The sequence below is a fragment of the Phacochoerus africanus genome, chromosome 10 (genome assembly GCF_016906955.1).
Source record: "Phacochoerus africanus isolate WHEZ1 chromosome 10, ROS_Pafr_v1, whole genome shotgun sequence".
In the NCBI taxonomy this organism is placed as follows: Eukaryota; Metazoa; Chordata; class Mammalia; order Artiodactyla; family Suidae; genus Phacochoerus; species Phacochoerus africanus.
Window position 1 is genome coordinate 42,103,377 of NC_062553.1, and position 26,802 is coordinate 42,130,178.

General features: G+C 41.3%; 1 protein-coding gene across 1 annotated transcript; it reads right to left on the reverse strand.

The window, feature by feature from the left end:
- Positions 1-26,802, reverse strand: LOC125137662 (zinc finger protein 665-like). Its single transcript, XM_047798579.1, has 5 exons — positions 26,586-26,802; positions 22,302-22,361; positions 21,662-21,788; positions 21,050-21,145; positions 1-3,210 (listed from the first exon to the last, which is right to left on the reverse strand). The coding sequence occupies exons 2-5, from the start codon at positions 22,314-22,316 to the stop codon at positions 308-310; spliced, it is 3,141 nt and encodes a 1,046-aa protein (XP_047654535.1). The 5' UTR covers positions 22,317-22,361; positions 26,586-26,802; the 3' UTR covers positions 1-307.

A 26,802-nucleotide genomic window follows, 5' to 3' on the forward strand; every position in this document is an offset into this window, starting at 1 on the left:
AGGATCCTGCGTTGCTGTCCCTGTGGTGTAGGCTGGTCGCTACAGCTCTGATTAGACCACTAGCCTGGGAACCCCCATATGTCAGGTGTGGCCCTAAAAAAAGGCAAAAGTGTAAAGGCTTGGCCACATTTATTACATCTGTATGGTTTTTACCCAGTATGGATTCCCTGATGTTGAGTCAAGCCTGCATGCCACTTAAAATTTGTCACAGTCTGTACATTTTGTAAGGTTTCTCTCCAGTGTGAGGTCACCAATGCTGATAAAAACCTGACAGCTGACTAAAGACTTTGTCACATTCTGTACATTTTTAAGACTTCTCTCCAGAATGAGATCTCTGATGCCGAATAAGAGATGAATGCCAACGAAAGGCTTTGCCACATTCTGTACATTTGAAAGGCTTCGCTCCAGTATGAGATCTCAGATGCTGAGTAAGAGATGAATGCCAACGAAAGGCTTTGCCACATTCTGTACATTTGTAAGGCTTCTCTCCAGTATGAATTCTCTGATGCCGTGTAAGTGATGAATGCTGATTAAAGCCTTTGCCACATTTTGTACATTTGTACGGCTTCTCTCCAGTATGAGAACGCAGATGCTGAGTAAGATGTGAATGACAGTGGAAGGCTTTGCCACATTCTGAACATTTGTGAGGCTTCCCTCCAGTATGAGATCTCTGATGTTGAGTAAGAGATGAATGCCAATGAAAGGCTTTGCCACATTCTGTACATTTGTACAGCCTCTCTCCAGTATGAGATCTCAGATGTTGAGTAAGAGATGAATGCCAATGAAAGGTTTTGCCACATTCTGTACATGTGTATGGCTTCTCTCCAGTATGAGATCTCAGATGCTCAGTAAGTTGAGAACACCAATGAAAGGTTTTGCCACATTCTGTACATTTGTATGGCTTCTCTCCAGTATGAGATCTCAAATGCTCAGTAAGATGATATTGCCGATGAAAGGCTTTGCTACATTCTGTACATTTGTAAGGCTTCTCTTCAGCATGGGAACTCAGATGCCGAGTAAGAGATGAATACCAAGTAAAGGCTTTGCCACAGTCTTTACATTTGTGAGGCTTCTCTCCAGTATGAGAACTCAGATGCTGAGTAAGAGATGAATGCCAATTAAAGGCTTTGCCACATTCTCTACATTTGTGACGCTTCTCTCCAGTATGAGAGCTCTGATGATCAGTAAGATGAGAACGACAATGAAAGGCTTTACCACATTCTTTACATTTGTATGGCTTCTCTCCAGTATGAGATCTCAGATGCTCAGTAAGATTAGATTGCCGATGAAAGGCTTTGCCACATTCTGTACATTTGTAAGGCTTCTCTCCAGTATGAGATCTCAGATGCTCAGTAACATGAGAATGACAACGAAAGGCTTTGCCACATTCTGTACATTTGTGAGGCTTCTCTCCAGTATGAGATCTTAGATGCTCAGTAACATGAGATTGCCTATTAAAGGCCTTGCCACATTCTGTACATTTGTAAGGCTTCTCTCCAGTATGAGATCTCAGATGCTCAGTAAGATGAGAACGCCAATGAAAGGCTCTGCCACATTCTGTACATTTGTAAGGCTTCCCTCCAGTATGAGAAACTAGATGCTGAGTAAGATGAGAACGACAATGAAAGGCGTTGCCACATTCTGTACATTTGTAAGGCTTCTCTCCAGTATGAGATCTCAGATGCTCAGTAAGAGATGAATGCCGATTAAAGCCTTTGCCACATTCTGTACATTTGTAAGGCTTCTCTCCAGTATGAGAATTCAGATGCTCAGTAAGAGATGAATGCCGATTAAAGCCTTTGCCACATTCTGTACATTTGTAAGGCTTCTCTCGATTATGAGAGCTCTTATGCTGAGCAAGTGATGAATGCCAACGAAAGGCTTTGCCACATTCTGTACATTTGTAAGTCTTCTCTGCAGTATGAATTCTCTGATGCTCAGAAAGATATGAACGGCATCTAAAGGCTTTCCCACATTCTGTACATTTGTAAGGCCTCTCTCCAGTATGAATTCTCTGATGCTCAGAAAGACATGCACGCCGTCTAAAGGATTTGCCACATTCTGTGCATTTGTGAGGCTTCTTTGTAGTATGAATTAGATGTTGTCCAGTAAAGGCTGAATACAATGTAGAGTCTTCACATTTGTCAGGTTTCCCTCCAGTATGTTTTTTCCTTTCTCTTCCCAGATTTAATGACTGATTACAGACTTTTGCACATTCTTCACACCTGCATCCTTTCTTCCTCGTAGGATGATGCTGATGTTGAGTAAGTCTTGAAGCCTGGCTAAAAACTTGGCTGCACTCACGAAAATGGCAAGCTTTCACTCGAATACAAATTCTCTGAAATGCTGTGAGATCTGAGCTTTGAGAAATGACATTCCTATGTTGATTTCTTATTGACTGCTTCTCTGAAAATTCAGTTCCCTGATGTTTCATGAAATATGAGTCCGGGTCAAAGTTAGTCTGAGAATCAACACAGGCATCACTTCTTCTTCCAGTGTGTATACTCTTATAATCACTGAATACACAGCTCTTGCTGAAGGCCTTGCTCACTTTAGTACACATGGCATGTTGGTCAATATTAACTATATTATCACACCCATTGATTGATGATGGTTGGAATAAGACCTCCCCATTAGTGTCAACATTAGGGTTGTCAGAACAATGAGGAAATATTTGTTCGTTGAAGATTGATGAACCCTTGCTATTAGATCTCCCAATTTGATCACTTTGGGGGGGTTGCCCTCCATTTTTAAACCTCTGGTGTTCATAAATGTTTGAATGAATGTTTCGTCCAAGCATACCTTCATGTTTTGCATCATCATTTGTAGTACAGTCTATAGGATCATCCTGATTTTCCAAATTTCCTTTCAGAGAAGATCTATGTTTCAATACATAACATGGGTCTTTGCTTACAAAAATATATTTTTCTGCCAATGGTACTGACTTAAAGTGGAGTTTCTCACAGTTTGATTTAGATCCTTGATCTCTTTTAGCAGCAATGTTTTCCGTATGGATAAAAGTCCCGTGAGGAGCATGTGCATCATAACAACCTTCCCGCCTTTCACACGCCCCCTTACCTTCACTGCCTCTAATTAAATCAAAAGCGCCAACAGGAGAGCTTTCATATTTTCCCAGCAGCATTGTTGGTAAGAAAAGCTCCATGCCTGGGTTTTGTGGCATCAAACCCTGGATGTCATGAGAAGACAGAGCTGAAAGATAACAAATAACAAATTATCCAAAATTAATGTTTTTAGTGAACACACTTAACAATTTCATGTACAGCAGACAATCGCTTAGCTAGATTAAAAAATAAAACAGAGAAGCATCAACTAAAATCAGAAGTGAAAGCAGAGATCCTATAATTGACACCACAGAAATAAAGGCATATGTAGTAAGCTACTATGAATAAGTGTATACCAACAAATTGGACACTTCACAAAAGGTATGACTTTCCAGGGAGATACAACCTATTTAGATTTCACCAAGAAGGAATAAATCATCACAACAAACCTAAAACTATTAAGTAGACTAAAATATTAATTGCAAAGAATCCCCAAAAGAGAATATAAGTCTGGATTCGATACCTCAATAGGATAATTCGAACTCAGGAAAAAACGAAAATGACAACTATGAATTCTCCACAAATATATCCAAAGTTTGAGTAGGAGTAAAATTATCCAAAGACTGTTTATAAGGCCAATATTCAGCAATATGAAAAGTAAGCAAAGACACTAGAAATGAAAATTTAACCAAAGAAAAAAAAAAACCCATGAAATTAGAAGCCAATATTTTAATAAATACTGACTCAATAGTCCTGAACAAAATACTAGAAATGTGAACTCTAAACCTCATTACAAGAATTATACAGCAAAAATAATTCAGAATTACTTATGAAATCCAGGGGGTTGATTAGTAATTTAAGAAATTAAGTGCACATACACAGAGTTAGGATCACACTACAGATTTATATCTAATGAAACAGACACACAGAAATATTAAGTACCCTTTCATGATTGCTGTACTGAAATCAGGGATTGACAGTAATATAGAAATGTAATAAAGACTAGGTAAGAAAAACACAGAGATATCATCATGATCAATAGTGGGAGACATAAAGTCTCTCTATATATGAAAATTTTAAGAATGAACACACTCATAGTTTTGATTAAAATTAGTACTTGATTTTTTCAAACCAAGATGACCAGGCAAAGAAATAACAAGCCATCTAAACCAGGAAATGTGGAGTAATGATCTCTATTCACATATGATAAGAATATTCACATTAAAAAAAATATGGAATTCACATCGTGGCTCAGTGGGTAATGAATCTGACTAGGAATCATGAGATTGTGGGTTTGATCCCTGGCCTCAATCAATGGGTTAGGGATCTGGCCTTGCTGTGAGCTGTGGTGTAGTTTGCAGATGCAGCTTGGATCCTGCATTGCTGTGGCTGTGGTGTAGGCTGGCAGCTACAGCTCTGATTAGACCCCTATCCTGGGAACCTCCAATATGCCACAGGAGCAGCCATAGAAAAGGCAAAAAAAAAAAAGTAAACAGATTATAAGAAAACAAGTTGGACTTCCCATCATGGCACAGGAGTTAATAAATCCAACTAGGAACCATGAGGTTGCGGGTTCAATGCCTGGCCTTGCTCAGTGGGTTGAGGATCCTGTGATGCTGAAAGCTGTGGTGTAGGTCGCAGATGAAGCTCGTACCCCGCGTTGCTGTGGTTCTGGTGTAGGCTGGCAGCTACAACTCCAATTCGACCCCTAGCCTGGGAATCTCCATGTGCCATGGGACCAGCCCAAGAAATGGCAAAAAAAGAAAAAGAAAACTAGTAGAAAATGAAAAATAAAAGAAAAATCTGTATATACTACTAACAGGAAGTAATCAAAAAGCATTATTAGGAGTTCCCGTCGTGGCGCAGTGGTTAACGAATCCGACTAGGTTGGGGGTCAGGTCCCTGCCCTTGCTCAGTGGGTTAACGATCTGGCGTGGCCGTGAGCTGTGGTGTAGGTTGCAGACGCGGCTCAGATCCCATGTTGCTGTGGCTCTGGCGTAGGCCGGTGGCTACAGCTCCGATTAGACCCCTAGCCTGGGAACCTCCATATGCCGCGGGAGCGGCCCAAGAAATGGCAACAACAACAACAACAACAACAACAACAACAACAAAAGAAAAAGACAAAAAAAGACAAAAAAAAAGCATTATTAAAATTATTTTCTTCTGTATTTGTATCCAAGAGTATAAAATAGTGTTTACTTAATAAAGGTAGTGTAATATTTTTATGATAAAGTCATAAAATATTGCTGAAAAACACTACAGAAGACTTTTTAAAATGAACACCACATATTCCATTCTCCTGAATGGGAATGCTTAACATCGTTAACTGTCAACACTACCCAAGTTGATCAACACAGTCAAAGGAAACTTTCAAAATCCAAACAACAATTTCGATGAAAATACAAAAGCTCCTTCTAAAATGTATCTGCAACATCAAAAAACACTAAAAATCCTGAATATCTGGGTAAGGAAAGTGGAGCATTGGAGGCATGATACTGCCTGATTTTAACATCTACTGCAAAGGCACAGTGATCAGAGTTATCAATAGAGTATGACATGCAGATGGAAAGAGAAGAATACAACAGCATGGAGAGCAGCCACAAGAGCTCTTATATTTATGGGCAAATCTTCCACAAAGGGACATATACCGCACAATGGGAAATGGACTGTCTCAAAACAAATGGTGTTGGGAAAGATGGATGTTCACAAGTGAAACAAGGAAGGCAGACCCCTGCCTAGCACAACCCACAACTGTAACTCAAATACGACTGAAGCTGTATAGAGAGAGATCATTATAAATATCACAGAAGAAAACATAAAAGTTTATGGAATTTGGGCAATAATTTCTTGGATATGAAAGTGAAAGCTCAGTCAACTAAAGCAATAGATTCATCTTAAAGGGAAGTTCAGAGCAATAGAGGCCTTGCTCAAAAAACAATGCAACTATGAAATAAGCAAGCTAATCTACCACCTCCATGAATCAGAAAAACAAACAAAACCAAAAGTCATTGAAGCACATAATAAAGATCTGAAAGGATGTAACTAGAACAGAAGTACAAAATAGGAGTTCCCATGGTGGATCAGTGGGTTAAGAACCTGATAGAGTGTCCACGAGGATGTGGATTTCATGACTGGCCTTGGTCAATGGGATAAGGTTCTGGCAATACCAGAAACCATTGTTTAGGAGACATATGCAGTTTGGATCAGGCGTGGGTGTGGCTGTGGTACTGGCTGGCAGCTGCAGCAACAATTTGACCCCTATCCCAGGAACATCCCCATGCTACAAGTGGAGCTGTAAATTTTTTATTAAATAAAATACAATCTTAAGAGATTAATAAAACCAGGATACAATCTGTTGGTAAACAAAATAGACAAACTTTTGGCCATGCTCACCAAGACAGAATTCACACAAAATAAGAGTGAAAGGGAGAAATAGCAACTGATAATCATGTACATTTAATAACCATAAGAAAACACCATGAACAATTATACACCAATAAATTCAACAACCTACAAGAAATGGACAACTTTCTAGTGGCACAGAGATCACCAAAACGGAGTCAAAAAGAAATGGATAGTGTGAACAGATCATCACCTGATGTGAAAAACTATCTGGAAAAAACAAAACAATCAAAAACAAAACCCCCCTGACAAACAAAAGTCCAGAACCAGATGCCTTCACAGGAGAATTCTACCAAACATGTAGAGAAGAATTTGCATTACTTTTTCTCATACGCTGCCAAAAAACTGATGAGGAGGGAACACCTCCCAAGACAGTTGATAAACTCACCATCACCTTGATACCAAAACCAGAGTAGGATACCACAGAAAAAGAAAATTACAGTTATCTAATTTTAATCTCTTCCATGTAGGTATCCAGTTGTCACAGCACCACTTATTGAATGGACAATCTTTATTCCACTTTCTGTTCTAGCCTCCTTTGTCATAGATTAGTTGACCATAGGTGCTTGGGTTTATTTCTAGGCTCTCTATCCCATTCCATTGATCTCTCTCTCTGGTTTGGTGCCAATACAATACAGCTTTGATAACTGTAGCCTCGTAGTATACTCAGAAGTCTGGGCACTTGATTCATCCATTTGTCTTTTTCTTTTTCAACAGTGCTTCTGGCAATTTGAGGTCATCTGCATTTTCACACACGTTTTTAAATATTTTGTTCTAATTCTCTGAAGAATGTCCCTGGTAATTTCATAAGGATTGCACTGAATCTGCAGACTGCCTTGGGTAGTATCATCATTTTGATCCTATTGATGCTTCCAATCCAAGAGCATGGTGTCATCTTCCCATCTGTTTGTGTCATCTTCCCATCTGTTTGTGTCATCTCGGAGTTCTTTCATTAGTATCTTACAGTTTTCAGAGTATAGGTCTTTTGTCTCTTTAGTTAAGCTTCTTCCTAGGTATTTTATGCTTTTTGGTGCAATGGTACATGGGATGGTTTCCCTACTTTCTCCTTCTCATATTTCATTGTTAGTACATAAAAATGCAGTCAATTTCTATGACTGAAAACCCAATGAAGCACTAAGGAAAATCAACAGATACTTAGGGACAAATGATAATGAAGATACAACAATCCAAAACCTATTGGGCAACAGCAAAAGCAGCACTTAAAGGGAAGTTTACAGCAATACAGTATTATCTCAGGAATCAAGAAAAAGCACATAAACAACCTAAATTTACATCTAAAACAACTAGAGAGGGGACAACAAAGGCCAAAATTAGCAGAAGGAATAAAATCATAAAAGATCAGAACAGAGGTGTTCCCAGTGTGGTGAAGCAGAAACAAATCCAAGTAAGAACCATGAGGTTGCAGGTTGGATCCCTGGCCTCGATCAGTGGGTTAAAGATCCAATGTTGCCATGAGCAGTGGTGCAAGTCACATATGCAGCTCGGATCTGGGGTTGTTCTGGCTGTGGTGAAGGGCGGCAGCAACAGCTCTGATTCGACCCCTAACATGGGATCCTCCATATACCAGGGATGTGGCCCTAAAGAAGATTAAAAAAAAAAAGATTAGAGCAGGAATCAAGGAAACTGAGACAAAGAAAACAACAGAGATCGATGAAACCAAAAGGTGGTTCTTTGAGAGGATCAACAAAATTGATAAACCTTTAGCCAGTTCATCAAGAAAATGAGGAGAGGGTTTCAAAGCAATAAAATTAGTAATGTAAAAGAAGTTTCTACTCACACAACAGGAATAAATAGAATGATAAGTGACTCCTATGAGCAAGGACATGCACACAAAATGAACAAAGGGACAAGTTTGTAAGAAATTCTTACAAAGATCAACTGACCAAGACTGAACCAGGAAGAAATAGAAAAGATGAACAGACCTTCATCTTTTCGAAAATTGAAGATGTGATCAAGCCCTAAAATTGAAGATGTGATCAAAAACATTGAAAAAACAAAACTCAGAACTTGATGGCTACACAGGCAAATTCTCTCAACTATTCAGAGAAATGATAATACCTACTCTTCTGAAACTCTTCCCAAAAAAGAGCGGAGGTAGGAACAATCCCAAGGTCATTCTATAAGGCCACCATCACCCTGATACCCAAACCAGAACAATGTACCACACAAAAGACAATTACAATTCACTATCACTGATAACCACAGATGCAAAAATCCTCAACAAAATAATGGCACACTACATCCACATACATTTCAAGGATTATACAGCATGACTGAGTGTGATATATCAAGGAGTCTTCAATAGCCACAAATCAGTATGACACACATCAACAAACTGAAAAATGAACACTGTACGAGCCTCTCAATACATGCAGAAAAAAGCTTGACAAAATCCAACACTCATTTCTGATAAAAAGGCTCCAGGAAGTGGGCATATATGGATCCTAACGCACCATAATAAAAGACGCATATGACAAAGCCAAGGCGAACATCACTCTCAATGGTGGAATACTGAAAGCCTTTCCACTAAGATCAGGAAGAAGACAAGGTTGTCCACTTTCACTACTACTGTTCAACATCGTTTTGGGATGTCCTACAACAGCAATCAGAGAAGAAAAAGATATACAAGGAATCCAAATTGAAAAAGAAGTGAAACTATCATGGCTTCCAGATGACAAACTATACCTAGAAAATCCTAAAGACACGACCAGAAAACTGTCAGAACTCACCAATGAATTTGGCAACGTTGCAACATACAATGTTTTCTTATGTCATACTTCCAAGGAAAGAGAAATAAAAACAGCAACAGCAAAAATGAGACCTAATCAAACTTACAAGCCTTTGCAGAACAAAGCAAACCATTTCAAAAAGGATAAACATTGCTAGTCTTCTCTTGGGGAAGCAGAGGAGGGGAAGGGTATCTCTTTGATAAATGTTGATAACATTGAATTTTTGCCATATCTTATAACATTACACATCATCATTGAGGTCAGTAGGGAAATGTACAAGCTCAACATGACATTTTAAACAATGATTTGAAAACAGTATAAAGGACTTGGTTGCGGAGTTCCCATCATGGCTCAGTGGTTAATGAATCCAACTGGGAACCATGAGGTTGAACGTTCCATCCCTGGCTGTGCTCAGTGGGTTTGGATCAAGAATTGCCATGAGCTCTGGTGTAGGTTGCAGACGTGGCTTGGATCCTGAGTTGCTGTGGCTCTGGCTTAGGCTGGCAGCTACAGCTCCGATTTGACCCCTAGCCTGGGAACCTCCATATACCACTGGAGTGGCCCAATAAATGGCAAAAAGACAAAACAAAAAAACAAACAAAATAAGACTAGGTTGCATAGTGACAACAAATCACCATTTCTGGTGGAAGGAGAATGCAGGGCTGTTCTACTTCTGAAGAGGAGAAAGTGGATGGCACACAGCAGAGGTGCTAAGAAATTCCATCTTGATAAAGGAGGTTGTGATACATAGGAAGTGACTGCCTACATATGAGGAAAAATTAAAATGAGGCTGCCTGATTCAAACCGGAAAGCTGGAGGTTGGGACAAGATGGTGGAGAAGCAGGACATGGAACACACTTTCTCTGGCAAATGGATCAAAAATACATCCACAATGATCTCCACAGTGATCAGAGAACATCTATGGAATGCTGTCAGAAGATCTCCAATTTCCAAATAGGAAAGAAAATCTCCACAGACCTGGCTATGAAAAAAGAAAGAGAGAGACACAGAAAAGACTCAGGATGGGGGTAGCACCCCCACTGGGGAGAGGAGCTGTGAAAGATGAAAGGTTTTTGCACACAGGCAAGGCCCCTCACTGGAAGAGAACCACCTGGGACAGAGAAGGAATTTGGAAGTCTCAGGAGATTGTAGCAACTGTTTACAGAGGGCAAACTGGAGAAAGATGTGCATGGGACTCTTGGTACTCCTGCCCAGCACACCACAGCCAGATATGCTGAGCTTCTGAGGTGAGCCAGAGAAGGGTGCTGAGACTCAGGCTGCCAAGGTCAAATCCAGAGAAAGGACTGGGGTTGGTTGTGAGGAGACAAACTGAGACAGCTAGGGTAGAATGCACCATAATTGAGTGATCAGGAAAAAGCCTGGGCCCACCAGCGAGGCCTGGCACATTTGATGGATTGGACCCCTGGCCTGGGAACCTCCACATGCTGCCAGTGCGGCCCTAAAATGGAAAAAAAAAAAAAAAGAAAAAAAAAACTGGAAGAACAAAAACATACAATAGACACACTCATAAGAAAAAGCAATTCAAATACAATACTAAAAAGTCAGCAAATCACAAGAGAAAGATAGAAGAAGAAAAAGGGACCAATAAAAAAAAATCCAAAATAGTCTATAAAATGGCAGTAAGTATATACACATCAATATTCTCCTGAATGCAAATGGATGAAATGTTCCAACCAAAAGATATAGACTGGCTGAATGGATACAAAACCAGTCCCATCTATGTGCTATCACAAGAGACCAACTTCCGAATTAGGGATACATGCTGACTGAAAAATGAGGGAATGAAAGAAGACATTCTATGCAAAGGAAAACCAAAAGAAAGCAGGGGAGGAGCAAAGTGACTTAAAAATTAAGAATATACGGGGGACTAGAAGGACACTACCCCAATGATCAAGGGACAAATCTATATATGCAACCAACACAGAGGCACTGCAATATATAAGGTAAATGTTCACATTCATAAATGAGAAATCAAAAATAACACAATCGTGGGGGACCTTCAGTGCCCCTCTTTCAGCAATGGACAGATATCATCCAGACAGAAAAGTCAAGAAACACATGCATTACATGATACCATACACAATATGGTCTTACTTTACACATACAGAACGTTTCATCTGAAAGCACATGAATACACTTTCTTCTCAGGTGCCCAGAAAAAAATGTCCAGGAGAATTCATACCTTGGGCTACAAGTAAAGCCTCAGGAAATTCCAGAAAATGGAAATCATATCAAGCATTTTATTTCACCACTACGTGATGAGACTAGAAATCAACTACAAGAGAAAGACTGCAACAAGCAAACAAACAAACAAAATGTAACACAACTGAAACATGTGGAGGCTGAACAATGGATCACTGAAGAAGAACAAAAAATACCTGGACACAAATGGCAATGAAGACCACCACCATCCAACAGCTATGGGACATAGCAAAAGCAGGTTCTGGGAGTGAAGATTAAAGCAACACAACCCCTACCTCAAGAAAGAAGAAAAACCCCAATTTTACAACCTCATCATACACTTCAGGCTACTAGGGAAAGAAGAACCCCCAAACCCCAAAGTTAGTGAAGGAAAGCAATCAGGAAGATCAGAGCAGAAATCAAGGAAGAGAAAGAAAACCAAAGCAATAAATGAAACTAAAAGGTGATTTTTTGAAAAGATAAAAAAAATTTGATAAACTTTTAGCCACATTCTTCAAGAAAAAAAGGGAGAGGGTTCAAATCAGTAAAATCAGAAATAAAAAGGAAGAATTTATGAAGGCCATCACAGAAATACAAATAACCCTAAGAGATTACTACAGGTCACTATATGCCAATAAAATGGACAACCTAGAAGAAAATGGACAGCCACTTACTTAGAAAGCCACAGGCATCTAAGACTGAACCAGGAAGAAAACAGAAAAGATGTACTGACCAATCATGAGTTCTGACACTGAAATGACAAGTACTGTGATTACAAAAATTGTAACAACAACAACAACAAAAAGGCTAGGACCAGATGGCCTCACAGGCCAAATCTATCAGAGGCCAAATACTCAGAGAGGAGGTAACACATATCCTCCTGAAACTCTTCCCAAAAATTTGCAGAGGAAGGAACACTCCCAAGCTCATTCTATGAGGCCAACATCACCTTGATACCAAAACCAGACAAAGATACCACAATAAAGAAAATGACAGGCCAGTATCTCAGATCAACAGAGATGTAAAACTCCTCAACAAAATATCGGCAGATGGAATCCAATGGTACAGTTAAAAGATAAAACAACATGATCAAGTGGGGTTCATCTATGGTATGCAAGGATTCTTCGGTCTGTGCAAATAAATGAATGATACAAACCACATAAACCAAGTGAAGAATGAAAACTGTGATCAAGTCAGTAGATGCTGAAAAAGCTTTTGACAACATTCAATACCAAGTTCAGATAAAATCTCTCCAGGACGTGGGCATACAGGGAAGTTACATCCACATCAGAAAAGCCATACATGTCGACCACAACGCTAACATAATTCTCAATGGTGAATTGATGAACACTGAGAACTATGTCTAGATACTTAAAACACAGCATGATAATGGGAAAAAAATTATGACTACATGTATGTATAACTAGGTCCCCATGCTGTACAGTAGGAAAAAAGAAGTGTGTGGGGGGGAATAAAAATTAAAAATTAAAAAACAAGAAAAGATGAAAACATTTCCACTAAGATTGGGAACATGACAAGGAGGTCCAGTCTCACCCCTGTGACTCAACATGGTTTTGGATGTCCTAGTCATGCTGTGCAGAGAAAGAAAAAAGAAATAAAGGGAATCTGAATTAGAAAGAATAAGGAAAACGTCACTCTGTGCAGATGACGTGATACATAGAAAATCCAAAACATACCAGAAAACTGTTACGAGCTGATCAATAAATGTGGTAAAGATGTAGAATACAAAAATAACACCCAGAAATAGCTTCCATTCCTATGCAATTAATATGCAAGATAAGAGATCTAGTAAGGAAACAATTGCATTTGCCATCCCATCAAACAGAAAAATATATATGGAAATATATCTACCTAAAGAGGAAAAATATCTCTACTCTCAAAACTACAAGATACTGATGAAGGGCAACAAGGATAACACAAACTGACTGTAAGCTCTACCACACTTTGGATTGGAAGAATCAACATTTTCCAAAGGACTATACTACCCAAGGCCACCTACAGAGTCAGTACCCATCCCTATTACATTAACAATGGCATTTTTCTCAGAAGTAGAAGAACATGTTTCAAAATGTAAGTGACAACACAAACATGAATAGTCAAAGCCATCTAGAGAAAGGAAAATTCCGCTGGAGGAATCAGGATCCCTGGCTTCAGTCTTTACTACAAAGCTACACTCATTAAAACAGGATGGTATTGGCACCAAAACAGAAGTATAGGTCAGTGGATCAGAAACCCATGCACCTAGGCACAACTAATCTATGGCATGACAGACAACAGTATACAATGGATAAAATATGGTACCTTCAATAAGTGATGCTGGGAACACCGGACAACTACATGTACAAACAATGATATTAGTACACTTGCTAACACCATCCACAAAAACACTCCAAATGCATTAAACACCTAAACATAAGACCACATTCTATAAAACTCTTAGAGGAAAATGCAGGCAGAAAAACCTTTGCCATAAATTGCAGCAATAAGCTTTGTGACCCACCTCTTAGAGGAATGAAAGGAAACACAAAAATACAGAAATGGGACCTAAGTCAGCTACAAAGCCTTTGGACAGAAAAGGAAAACATACACGAAATGAGAAGACAACCCACAGACTGTGAGAAAATCCTTGCCAATGATGCAACAAACAACAAAGAACTTCCCAAAATATTCAAATGTCTCATACAGGGTTATACCAAAAACCAAACAGCCTAAATAGAAAATGGACCTCAATTCTAAACAACAGTTCTCCAAAGACAGACACACAGAAGGGCAAAAAGCAAATGAAAAGATGGCCAACACCACTAATGATGAGAGAAATGCAAATCGAAATTAAAAGAGAAGATCCTGTGGTGGCTCCGTGGGTCAAGGAATCAAACAGTTGTCTCCCTGAAGATGCTGGTTTGATTCCTGGCTTCAGGAAGTTCGTTTGGGATCCAGTGATATGTAAGCTGCACCAGAGGTCCCAGATGTGGTTGAGATCCAGTGCTGCACTAGTGCTGCAGCTGTGGTGTAGGCCACAGCTGAAGCTCCACTCTGCATCTAGCCCAGACACTTCCATATGTTGCAAGCATGGCAGTTAAATTTTAAAAAATAAAATTTTAAAAATCCAAGGACTTATTGCCTCATACCAGTCAGAATGGCCATCATCAAAATGTCTACAAACACTAAGTGCTGGAATAGGTGTGGAACAAAGGGAGACCTCCTCCACTCTTGCAGGGAATGTAAGCTAGTGCAACCACTATGGAGAATAGTATGGAGGTGCCTTCGAAAACTAAATATAGAATTACCGTATGATCCAGCAATTCCCGTTCTGGCCATCTATCTGGAGAAAACTGTAATTTGAAAGCATACATGCACTCCAATATTCAGGGCAGCACTGTTTACAATAGGAAAGACATGGAAGCAAATTAAATGCTCATCAACAGAAGAATGGATAAAGAAAATGTGATACAAACATACAGAGGACTATTATTACTCACCCATAAAATACAAGGCCATTTGAAGCAACATGGATGGACATAAAAATTATCATACTAGATGAAGTCGGACAGAAGAGGACAAATATCACATGAGATCGCTGATATATGGAGATGTATAGAAATGATACACTAGAATGTAGAAAAAAGAAATTACCCAATGATTCTGAAACCAAATCTATCATGACCAAATGGGAAATGGGCAGGATGCAGATGAATCAGGCCACTGGGTATGCCATACAAACACTGCTATGTATGAAAGAGATAGGTAACAATGGCCTACTCTATAGTACAGGGTAATCTACTCAATCCTGTGTGATAACTTAGATGGACAAAGAGCCCAAAAAGGAAAAGGTGCATGCATACGTATAAATGACACATTTTGCTATATACCTGAAACTACCAGAATTTTTAAATTTCCTATATACTTCAATAAAATGTATTCTCAAAAACAAGAGAAGACAACCTATGGAATGGCAGCAAATATTTGCCAGTGATGCAATGGACACGGGCTTAACTTCCAAAAGCAGAAGAGTCAAATGAAATGAGATCACATGGTAAAACATGGGTACATCTGAGGAAATAATCCATTGGGTTAAAGGCAACCTTGAGAATGGAATTGAGGGAAACGAGAAGGTGGTTGTTCCACAAGTACTGACTCTGTTTCTCAAGACGAAAATTTCAGCAGTTCAGTAGCACAAACATGCAAATGTAAATAATAAATGTAACTGTATAATTCAAATAGTTAACATGGTATTTTTCTGTTTCTTTTTCCAAAAATCAAAAATGCATCAATACCTAACATTGACAAAATCAAATATTTCAATAATTACGTCCAATTCAAAAGTTCTTCTCACACAAGAAATATAAATTCCTCAACACATGGAGGCACGATTTAGACTCTTTCCATAAGCGCTCATAAAGACAAATGACAACCCTGACCATTAACCAAGAAAGACAAAGAAATTACAGAAAGAATGAACAATGGAGGGGTAATCATTCAAGAACACAGTTTTACTGGCAATACACAGATCGGGCTTTCCAATTTGAACGCAACATCATATTGTCTTCAGCCTACTGAGTTGAAAATTGTAATTTCCATTCTGAATATACCAGGAAGAAAAATGAAAATGAACTGATTTTGGTAAACCTGTCCTAGAAAAGAAAGCAATTGTTTAAGAACTGTGAAGCCACAATGAGATAATTAGTTGTCAAGGAGGCTGAACACAGCATATGCATGCCCTTAAAAAGTAAGTCATCTAAATAATTCTCATGTTGAACAGGGAGTCCGCATCTATGAAAAGGAAATGTTTCACAGATTCAGATATAAGAAGGTGGAGTAGAAAGCCTCGAACTCACCTCTTTTCACAGAAATACCAAAATTAACAAATCACTGCTGAACAATCATCAACAACACAGACTGGGAGCTACAAAAAACAAAAACACATCCTCCCACAAAGACAAGAAGAAGCAACATCAAGATGGCAGTAGGGGAGTTTATCCATATGAGCCCACAAGGGAGGCATCTCATAGACTGGAAAATAACTATATTGCAGAGGCTCTCCAACAGGAGTTCCCAAACCTATCCCAGCCCAGGGAACTTGTATTTGGAATAAAAGTCCCCAGACCATTTGGCACTGAAAGCACAGGAGCACCACAGGTCTAGGGAAAACAAAGACTCTACTTTTGCAGGGCACACAGTTTTCATGTGCACTGGGTCCTGGACAAAGCAGGGACTCCATTAGAATCTGCTTCAGAACTACCTGCGGCTTTTGCAGGGTCTCCTAGCAAAGAATGGCTCAGCTGTGGCTCACTTAAGGCCAGGACATTGGAGCTGGAGGGCCCAGGGAATAAGCACAGGTGTGAGCTCCCCTGGAGGCCACCACTTTGGAAAACTCTGGCCCCATCCATCAAGACTGAGAAGCCCCAGGCCCAACAACAGAGTGGAACCCAGTAGAAAATAGGCTGCCTGAAGTCCTCTCAGGGACACAGCCACCTTTCTACTCACACCCAGAGGAATGAGACTCAGGTCCACCTACCTGTGGGCAAGAATCAGTCCCTTCCACCAGGAAGCCTGCCACAAGCCCCTGTATCAACTTCACTCACAACGTTTCCCACTCCAGAAGCAAGAGAAGGCACAACCATGTCGCCTGCCAAAAAGACACCACATAGAAAGCTCGACAAAATAAAAGCTAGACAAAATGAAGTAACAGAGAAATACGTGCCAGATCAAGGAAAAGACAAAAACCCAGAAAACAGCTAAGTGAAGTGGAGGCAAACAAGCTACATTAAAAAACACTTTAATGAAGGGATTTCCATTGTGGCTCAGCAGGAAGGAATCGGACGGTATCCATTAGGACATGGGTTCAATCCCTGGCATTGCTCAGTGGGTAAGGATCTATGTTGCCAGGAGCTGTGGTGTAGGTAGCCAGCTATAGCTCCAAATGGACCCTCAGCCTGGGACTTCCATATGCCATCGGTATGGCCATAAAAAAAAAAACAACAGAGCATATAGTAAAGATGACCGTGATCTCAGAAACCAAAAAAACTGGGGGCAAAGATCGATAAATTACAAGAAATCACACAAATACATAGAAGATTTAAGAGAATAAACAAACAGACATGAACTACATGATAACCAAAAATGAAAATTCACGAGAAGGAACCAAGAGCACAATACAGCAGGCAGCAGAACGAATAGAGGAAGGGTGGAAGACAGACCGCTGCAAATCACGATGTGCAACGGAATAAAGGAAGCAGAAGGAAAGAAATGAGGATAGTCTAAGAGAACTGTGGGACAACAGGCAAGGCACCAATACTTCCATTACAGGGGGTGATAGAAGTTGAAGGGGGGAGAGAAAGGACCAGAGGAAAATATCTGAAGAGGCAAAAGCTGGAAACATCCCTAACGTGAGAGGATCTAAATAGACATTTCTCCAATAAGATATACAGATGGCCAAAAAATTCAAGAAAAGCTGTTCACACTGCTATTTACTAGATATATACAAATCAAAAATACTATGAGTACCACATTACACCAGCCAGAAGGACCATCAATCAAAAAGACTACAAAGTTTAAATGTGGAAGAGGGTGCAAGGAAAGAAACCCTCCAGCACTGTTTGGTGGGAATTTCAATTGCTACAACCACTACGGAAAACAGTATGCAGGCTTGCCCAAAAATGAAAAAACAGAAACTACTATAGGATCTAGCAATCCACCTTGTGGACCTCTATCCAGACAAAGCCTTAACTCAAAAAGATACATGCACCCCATATTCTTTGCAGGCACTATTTACAATGGCCAAGATATGGAAGCACCTAAATGTCCACTGACAAAGGAGTGTGATGAATATATACAATGGAATATTACTCACCCATAACAAAGATTGAAACAATGCCATGTGAAGCAACATGGATGGACCTACAGATTATCACACTAAATGAAGTTAGAAAGTGATAGACAAATATCATAGGATATCACTTACATGTGGAATCTTTAAGTAGACAAATGAACTTATTTGCAGAACAGCAATAGATACACAGACTTCGAAAACACACTTATGGTTACCAAAGGGGACACATCGGGGGAGGACTAGATCGGGGGGTTAGGACTGGCATATACACTCTGGGGTATATGGAAAAACTGACCAGTGGGAACCTGCTATATAGCACAGGGAACTCTACCCAATATTCTGTGGTACTGGGTAAAGCAAAATAATCTTAAAAAAAATGAATGTGGGTTCTTTTTTTATAACTGAATCACTCTGCTGTACACCAGAAAGTATTACAACCTTGTAGAACAACTATATTCTAATAAACTTTTTAAAAAGAAAAAAAAGAAAATATTCTGAGTCAGTGGCATGTGTAACAGGCAGGAGGATTTCATAAAATATGGATTATAGTTGGTCATCTAAAACTGAACTAAAAATTTGAATGAATAAGGAGTTAAATGACAAAAAAAATTTAGAAAGTTTTTACAGATACATCACTGTAACAGATATAAAAATATAAAGGTTGTCATGCCTCCTTTAAAATACAAATAGAACATTCTTTATAAATGTAGGAAGAACATGAAAGTTGTAACATATGCAAAGAATCATATACTAATAGTTTGAAATTAAATATACCATGATTCATGACACCTTGAGGGAAATAGAATTTTTTTTTTCTTTTTTGGGACACACTGCAATGTAAGGAAGCTTCTGGGCTAGGGGATTGAATCAGAGCTTCAGCTGCTGGCTTAAGACACAGCAATATAGATTTAAGCCCATGTGCAACCTAAACAACAGCTTGTGTCAGTGCCAGAACTTTCACCCACTGGCTGAGACCAGGGAACAAACCCGCATCCTCAGGGACACTCCATAGGGTTCTTTTTCTTTTTTTTAGGACCTCACCCATGGCATATGGAAGTTCCCAGGTTAGGGGTCAAATCAGAGTGAGGCCTGGGATCAACCCACAAGTTCATGGATACTAGTCAGATTCGTTTCCCCTGTGCCACAAGGGGAACTCTGTACATTGGGTTCTTAATGCACTGAGCCACAATAGATACTCCAGAAATAGATTTAAAAAAAAAAAAAAAAGAGAATTTTCTGCTTCAAGCACTCTTACATTTATGAACCAAACATTTTCATAGATACAGTGTGATGACTAATTATCTGACTGACCTCTAACCAAATATGTGCTATCTGGAATGTGTTATAGTTGATACTTCAACTCTACTATTATGGGATGATTTTGATATAAATCTCATCCAAAAGTGAAAACACAGAACACACTTCTGAGAAGCTTCAGGTTAAAAAGGACACATTTAGAAAAGGATGGTTCTTCAGGAATCAAAGAAGAATGAAGACTTTTAATGATTGTGGGGTATAATCTGTATTCCACTAGTGCATTAATTTAGTGAAAAATTCTATGAGTAATTAAACATAGTCTTATACCACTGATAAGGGGAAAATACACTTAACATGTAGCATGTTAGTTCCTCCCAAAATAAGGATACAATGAAATAAATTTGAGGGTAACATTTAGGAAGGTGCATTATGCTTTGATACAGTTACTTAGTCTGAACTTCTAGGGTCATGTTCCAAGGTTCCATGGGATTGGACATTTAAAAGCATGAAAACATACACTATCTGTCCCCATTGATCTTAGAATGTTGGCACCAAATTCCAGTGTTTCCACGACTCTCCTCACTCACTTCTGATTAGGTGAAGAAAAGAGCGTGAAAAAGACCTTAACAGAGAGTTACTTAGAAATGTGCACAGCCTTCCCTAGGACCCAAAAGCAATGGAAAAAAAGCCAGGTGGGAAGTTCCCATCATGGCTCAGAGGAACATATCCGAATAGTATCCATGAGGGCATGGATTCAATTCCTAGCCACACTCAGTGGGCTAAGGATCCAGTGTTGCCATGAGCTGTGGTGTAGGTTGGGAATGCTGCTAGGATCCCAAAATTGCCATGGATGTGGTGCCATGATGTAAAGCTGGCAGCTACAGCTCTGATTCGACCCTTAGCTGGGAAACTCCATGTGCCCCAGGTGTGGCTGTAAAAGACTCAGAAAAGAAAAAAAAAAATTAAAAAAACATAAAAAAAAACATATCATCTGGGCGAGTTCCCATTGTGGAACAGTGGTTAATGATCTGACTAGGAACCATGAGGTTGTGGGTTCGATCCCTGGCCTTGTTCAGTGGGTTAAGGATCCCAAGTTGCCATGAGCTGTGGTGTAGGTAGCAGGATGTGACTCAGAGCCCACATTGCTGTGGTTCTGGTGTAGGCCTGTAGCTACAGCTCTGACTTGACCCTTAGCCTGAGAAGCTCCATATGCCCCAGGAGTCAGCACTAGAAATGGCAAAAAGGCAAAAAAAAACAAAAACCAAAATAAAAGAATAGCCAAGGACATACAGGTCCTCACAGGTCAAGACCAGGATTCTGGCTCTCCATGTGGATGTGAGAGAGAATCCTCCTGGTGAAGGAGAACACATGGAGGGCTAAGGAACACAAGATTTAGGCAGCAGATGTCGCTCTGAGACAGAGGCAGAATAAACCCGTGTTTCTCAAAAATCAGTGCCATTGAAGCACATCTTCCCAAAGCCAATTTTAAGATTCCTGGGTCATCTGCTTCACCCATGCACACATACCTGGCTGTATGGCTACTGTCTCCATTCCCTTCACATCCCAGGGATCTGTCTTTTGCTCCAACAAGCGAACCAGGTCTGGCTTAGAGATAACATACTCTGTTCATTGGAAAGAAAAACAAACGTTTTCCTAGAGATTCACCAATATCCAATCTAGGATTGGACTCAGGTGCAAGAGATGGCACTGTGGAATGGTAAAACATCCTAGGCAGTAATTTCCCCAGATACTGCCTTTTGAAAGCACATTTCAGACCCTGACTGACAGGTAAAAAGCAGTTCCTCTCTTCCCCATCTAAGTACTACTGAGTCAAAACTAAAGGGTCCAAATCTGATTTTAAGAGGCCGGCAGAGCTCTTCATACATATGAACTTCCAGAACTGCAAATAATCTAAAGTGAAGGAGGCAGCTTTCCTCAAGGAGGACTTCGGTTACAATGAGGATGCCTCATTATGAAGCCTTTCTACCTACCTGCACCCACCAACTCTCAATTACTCCTAAAATGGTAGGGTCAGAAAATCTCTTGTATGGGCAAGAAAATGGCAGGAGACATTCTGCAAATGCAGGATCCCACACCCAGTGGGAGAAAAGGAATTCTGGAAGGAAGGGGGTCCTCACCCAAGGAGACCAGGTGCCTACAGATCTCTATCATCACATCTCTGTACAGGTCCCGTTGACCGAGGTCCAGACATTCCCACTCCTCTGGAGAGAAATCGATGGCCACATCCTTGACTGTCAGAAGTCCCTGAAATGGAAAGGGCACATGCCATGTGGCCAAAGCTGAGGTCATTATGTGACTCAAGATGAAAGCAGCAAGTCAAAAGAAATGGTTTTAATGTTTTTAATGTCTTCAAACATTCAATACTATATATTTGAAACAGTAGTATTCTCTACCATATTTCTACCTCCCTTAAAGGGGATGACATGGGAGCCATAAAACTGTCATAGACATGCCTTCCCATGGTGATGTCTCACCAACGGAATAGTTTCAACCCTTGACAGGTAATGATTCATCGTGACAATTCATGCTCCACAGGGATCCTGTGCACAGACAATGCTGAAAAGGCTCTGGGGCAGAGTGACAGCCTTTTTAAGAGCTGATCCTGACTACCCTAAGTGCACAAGGAAAAGGTACTTGAGAACATCCTCACCAGGCAAGAATATCAGAAGGAGAGAATTCATGATTCTCACATTCTCAATTCATGGCATTTCAGGAGGAAAAGCAGACACAGACTCCAACCTAGGTCAGGACGGTTACCTGAGAAGCTGCCATTTCCTCCTCTTCTTCCTCCAGCTCTGGGTCACTTTCTCATCGGTACTGTGTGGAGGAATCACATCAGCATCTTGAGAATCCACCATCATAGGTAAAAGATCTCTCCCCTGTGCCCACCACACCCACAAGCTATATTTCCAAGGCCAACTTTGAAATGTTGAAAAGGCCAAACTCTCCAGACTTTGTCTCAGAAAAGATTCAGGAACAGTCCCTTCCTACATGGAGAACAAAGTGAGATTGTTCCTGCTTGGATACATGTGTTCATCCCCATACAGATATCCCAACATTCGGCTCACCTAAGGTATGGGGGCCGCACTGACTTTTCCCTTCTAAAGCCCTATGGGGCAGACTCTCTTGCCTCTCTTTGGGCTAAAGCTTGCTCAGAACTCCCACAAACACATGCAGGAGCTCACATGCTCACCTCCTTGGCCTCACCTTACAATCCTCTGGAGCTCTTAATGAAACAACACTGATGCTCCCTGAGGAACAACAGACAGCGTCTCTGGGAGCACACATCTGATGCTATTTCTTAATACTGGTCATGGAATTGCATCAAGGTTGTATGAAGTTTTGTTCTAAGAATTCTTCCAAAATGACCCTGAGTCCTTAGGCCTTTTCATCCCCTTCCTTCCCACGGCCACAAGGATTCATAAAAGTTTCTGCTGTGTGACCACCTGTTTGCAGGTAATGGAGCCTCCATCTTCAGAGACCAGGCGCATGAAGCTGTTTCCATCAAAGAGAAAATCCTTCTGTTCTTTGTGTGGAACCCAAAAGAGCCAAAGGGATCCTCAGAGAGAACAGGCTGCAGGCATCTCTCCCCCTCACTTCACACTATACGGTGAAGCTTCAGTCACCAACACAGGGTGGCGCTGGCAGCAAAACGGCTGCCCAGAGGAGAGGAACACCAGTGAGCCAGAACTAAATCCTCATGGTGGGGTCAGCTAACTTTGGACAAGGGGACAAGGACACACCACAGGGAAGGACAGCCTCCACTGGAAACGGTGCCAGGAAACCTGGCCTCCACCTACCACATGATTTCTCTACTGCACACAAATCCAACCAAAAACCCAGTTTTCCACATGGAGCCCCTCTTGTATCCTCTGAAGACAGACACCCTCAGAACTCAGTGCCACCTAGGAAGCATCTCCCCATGTTTCCTCAGTTCTCCTTACATTGTCCTCCCAGGGTCACCTCCGTTGTCAGGAAACCCAGCTCCTGTCTGCACAGACACAGCCCCCTGAGGTCCTGAAGCCAAAACCCCCATGAATCCAAAGATGATGGAGCATTGATAGAAGAGAGGGGGGCTGACAGGTCCCTCCTGGCACCCAGGGGGAGCCAGAGTAGACACAACCCCTCCCAGCTGCCTGCATAGCCCCCCCGCCACCGCCAAGCCCCTGTAGGCATCCCTGGGTTCACAGAAGAAAAGCCTGTCCAGACCACACCTCACCTCCCTCTGTGGAAAGTATAGGCCTCAATCCCACCTCTAGTGTGACTGGACACACCGCCCCCTCCTGGTGGAATGCATGAAAACCTTCCATTTCAGATAGTCACACTGAAATGGAGACAATATCCCACCACTTCTCCAAAAAGAGTTAAGGAATGATTCCTTGGTGACCATTGGGCATGAAATGAACATAGGCACAACTTTACAGCTCACACACAATTAACACGCAAGTACTCACAGACACTTTTCAATGCAACCTATTAAAAGTATATTATACAGAAGAAAATCACCCTGAGCTTTCAGTGTTCACACACAGCACAAAAAGGCAGACCAGAAAGACAAACAAGGAACACTGCGGACTTTATAAAAGTAGAGATTTCTACTCAGTTGGAAGACCTTCATTTAGAAAGCCAAAAGCCAACTATCATGCAACTAGACTGCCTACTGCCCCTTCATACGCCCACTGCATCCTAGCCTTCCCTCTGCTTCCATCTCAAAGTGCCTTCTCTTTGTCATGTTTGATAGGTTCACATTTATTCACACTTCATGACATATGCAAAAAAAAAATTTAAGGGAAATACAAGAGCTTATTCATTCCAGCATTAATGAGTTTTGTCAGTGAGAACAGACAAAACACAAATCGAGAGGTAGCCAAACCTGACAGAACTAGGTCTGCCTCCAAGTGGACCACTTAACTAGCTAGATGTCCTTGCCAGATTAACTTCTGGGATTCAGTTCTCAAGAATGGAGGGCACATGTCATAGCACCTGGCATTTAACACATTGACAATACAACTTGAGACTATCTCATAAAACCTCAAAAGCTGGAGTGCCCTGGTGGCCTAGGATCTAGCATTGTCACTGCTGCGGCTCAGGTCACTGCTATGGTGCAGGTTCCACACCTGGCCTGAGAGCTTACACATGCCTAAACAAAACAAACAAACAAAAAAACCCCTCAAACACTCTTAGGAAAAAAACAACCAAAAAAAACGCACTGATATTTAACCTAAAGGCTGCTGTCTCAGAAAAGCTGCCCAAATCCTCAGTGGCAAGCAGAAGGCACTACTTACACAGTTCTTTCCAAGCCAATCTCCCTTACCCACCAATACTACTTGTTACATAAGAGCTAAGGACTAAGGCTTCACTGATTTTCAAACTTCAGTACTTTCAAATGGTTACCTGTGAGTAGGCTAAGGGAAGATGGGGAATGAATGGGACTTGGGGGGAGGTTGAAGTGAGAGGCCAGAGATCAGAGAATGAAAGCTGATGCATGTTTTAAGAGTCTTGCCCTGGGAGTTCCCGTGGTGGCACAGGCGAAACAAATCCAACTAGCAACCATGAGGTTGCAGGTTCAACAAAAGTGCACATTCAATCCCTGGCTTTGCTCAGTGGCTTAAGGATCTGGCATTGCTGAGAGCTGTTGTGGAGGTCCCACATGTTGCTCGGTTCTGGCATTGCTGTGGCAGTGGTGAAGGGCACCACTTGTAGCTCTGATTTGACCCTGAGCCTGGGAACCTCTATATGCCAGGGGTGTGGCCCTAAAAAGCGAAAGAAAGAAGAAAGAGAGAGAGAGAAAGAAGAAAGAAAATAAAATCTTGCCCTGGACTCACATTGTGGCTCAGCAGTAACCAACCCAACTAGTATCCATGAGGATGTGGGCTCTCCTTGGGCTCCCTCAGAGGATTAAGGATTAAGCATTGCCATGAGCTATGATCCAGGGAGAAGAGGCTTGGATCCTGTGTTGTTGCGGCTGCAATGCAGGCCCGAAGCTGAGCTCCAATTCGACTCCTAGCCTAGGAAATTTCATATACCGCCAGAGCAGCCCTAAAAAGAAAAAAAAAAAAAAAGTCCTGGCGCCAATTTCACACAGCCAATAAATGGCAGAGCATTAAAAGGAAAAAAAAAAAAAAACAAAAACAAAACAAAAAAACAAAAAACCTTTAAGACTGGATTTTATTTTTTTTTTTTTAAGGCCGCACCTCCGGTACTGGAGGTTCCCAAGCCAGGGGTGGAACAGGAGCTGTAGCCACCAACCTATGCCACAGCCAAGCCACACAATGCTGGATCCAAGACACATCTGCAACCAGCACGACAGCTACCCCAGAACCTTAGGAACCTCAAGGCCAGGGATGGAACCGGCATCCTCATGGATACTAGACAGGTTCAGGGACCGCTCCATCACGATGGTATCTCTGGAACGGATATATTTAAAAGGGATTCTAAAAAGGACAAAAACACAAAAAAGAAAAAAAAAATGTTTCAGGTGCAGCCCTAAAGAAGCAAAACACAAAAAATAAAAAAACACAATAAAAAGGATTCTAGTACAATGCAAGGAAAGTAACAAAGCGCTCAAGCACTCCAGGTGTTCCTGTGCCCCCTTTTCCCAAGCACACCCTAAAACCATTCTGCCCAACGAGTCAGAACCAGGTCATTAGGTAAACCAACCATGAAGTGCACAGAACCAGCTTGGCAGTCACTGCTTCTGCCCCAATTCAAGTTACCCACGTCTCTCCCTGTATGAAAGGCATTTTCTAGTAGGATTATCTTCCAACTAAAAACCATCTATTGGTCCTTAATTACCTTCAGAAGGTAACTCTCCAACCTCGGCTTGTATCCTAAATACTTGGGAAGTCTGCAGGGCCACATGCCCAGTTTTCATGTTGCCAGTCGACACTGCAGGCCTGGGGACCCCTGGTCTGCGGAAAACAAAGCTGAACAGGCCCGGCAAGGCAGGCAGTGTAGGATCGGCTGGCCAACCTCCCCGCCGCCCTTTCCCTACGTGGAACAGCATTCCCAAACTGTGGGCCACCGGACTATCTCACTCACCTAGTGCCGATCCCCACTCAGGGCCCCACAGGCTGGGGAGACCCAGGGAAATGCCACGAGGCCCAGGTCAAATAAACCCCGGGCCTTCCTCCCGACAACCGCTCAAATGCAGCGGCACAGCCCGCAGGCCCAGGGGCGAGAACTACCACGGCGTGAGGGACAAAGAACCCAGCGGAGGTCCCGGGATGCACTGCGAGGTCTTCGCGCAGTGATTGGC

Excerpts from the sequence above, each read along its gene's own strand:
- LOC125137662 (XM_047798579.1), bottom strand. Across the intron at positions 21,146-21,661 it reads TAGGCACCTGGTCTCCTTGG|AGTATGTTATCTCTAAGCCA; the intron begins GTGAGGACCCCC and ends TCCAATGAACAG. Across the intron at positions 3,211-21,049 it reads GACAGTAGCCATACAGCCAG|CTCTGTCTTCTCATGACATC; the intron begins GTATGTGTGCAT and ends GTTATCTTTCAG.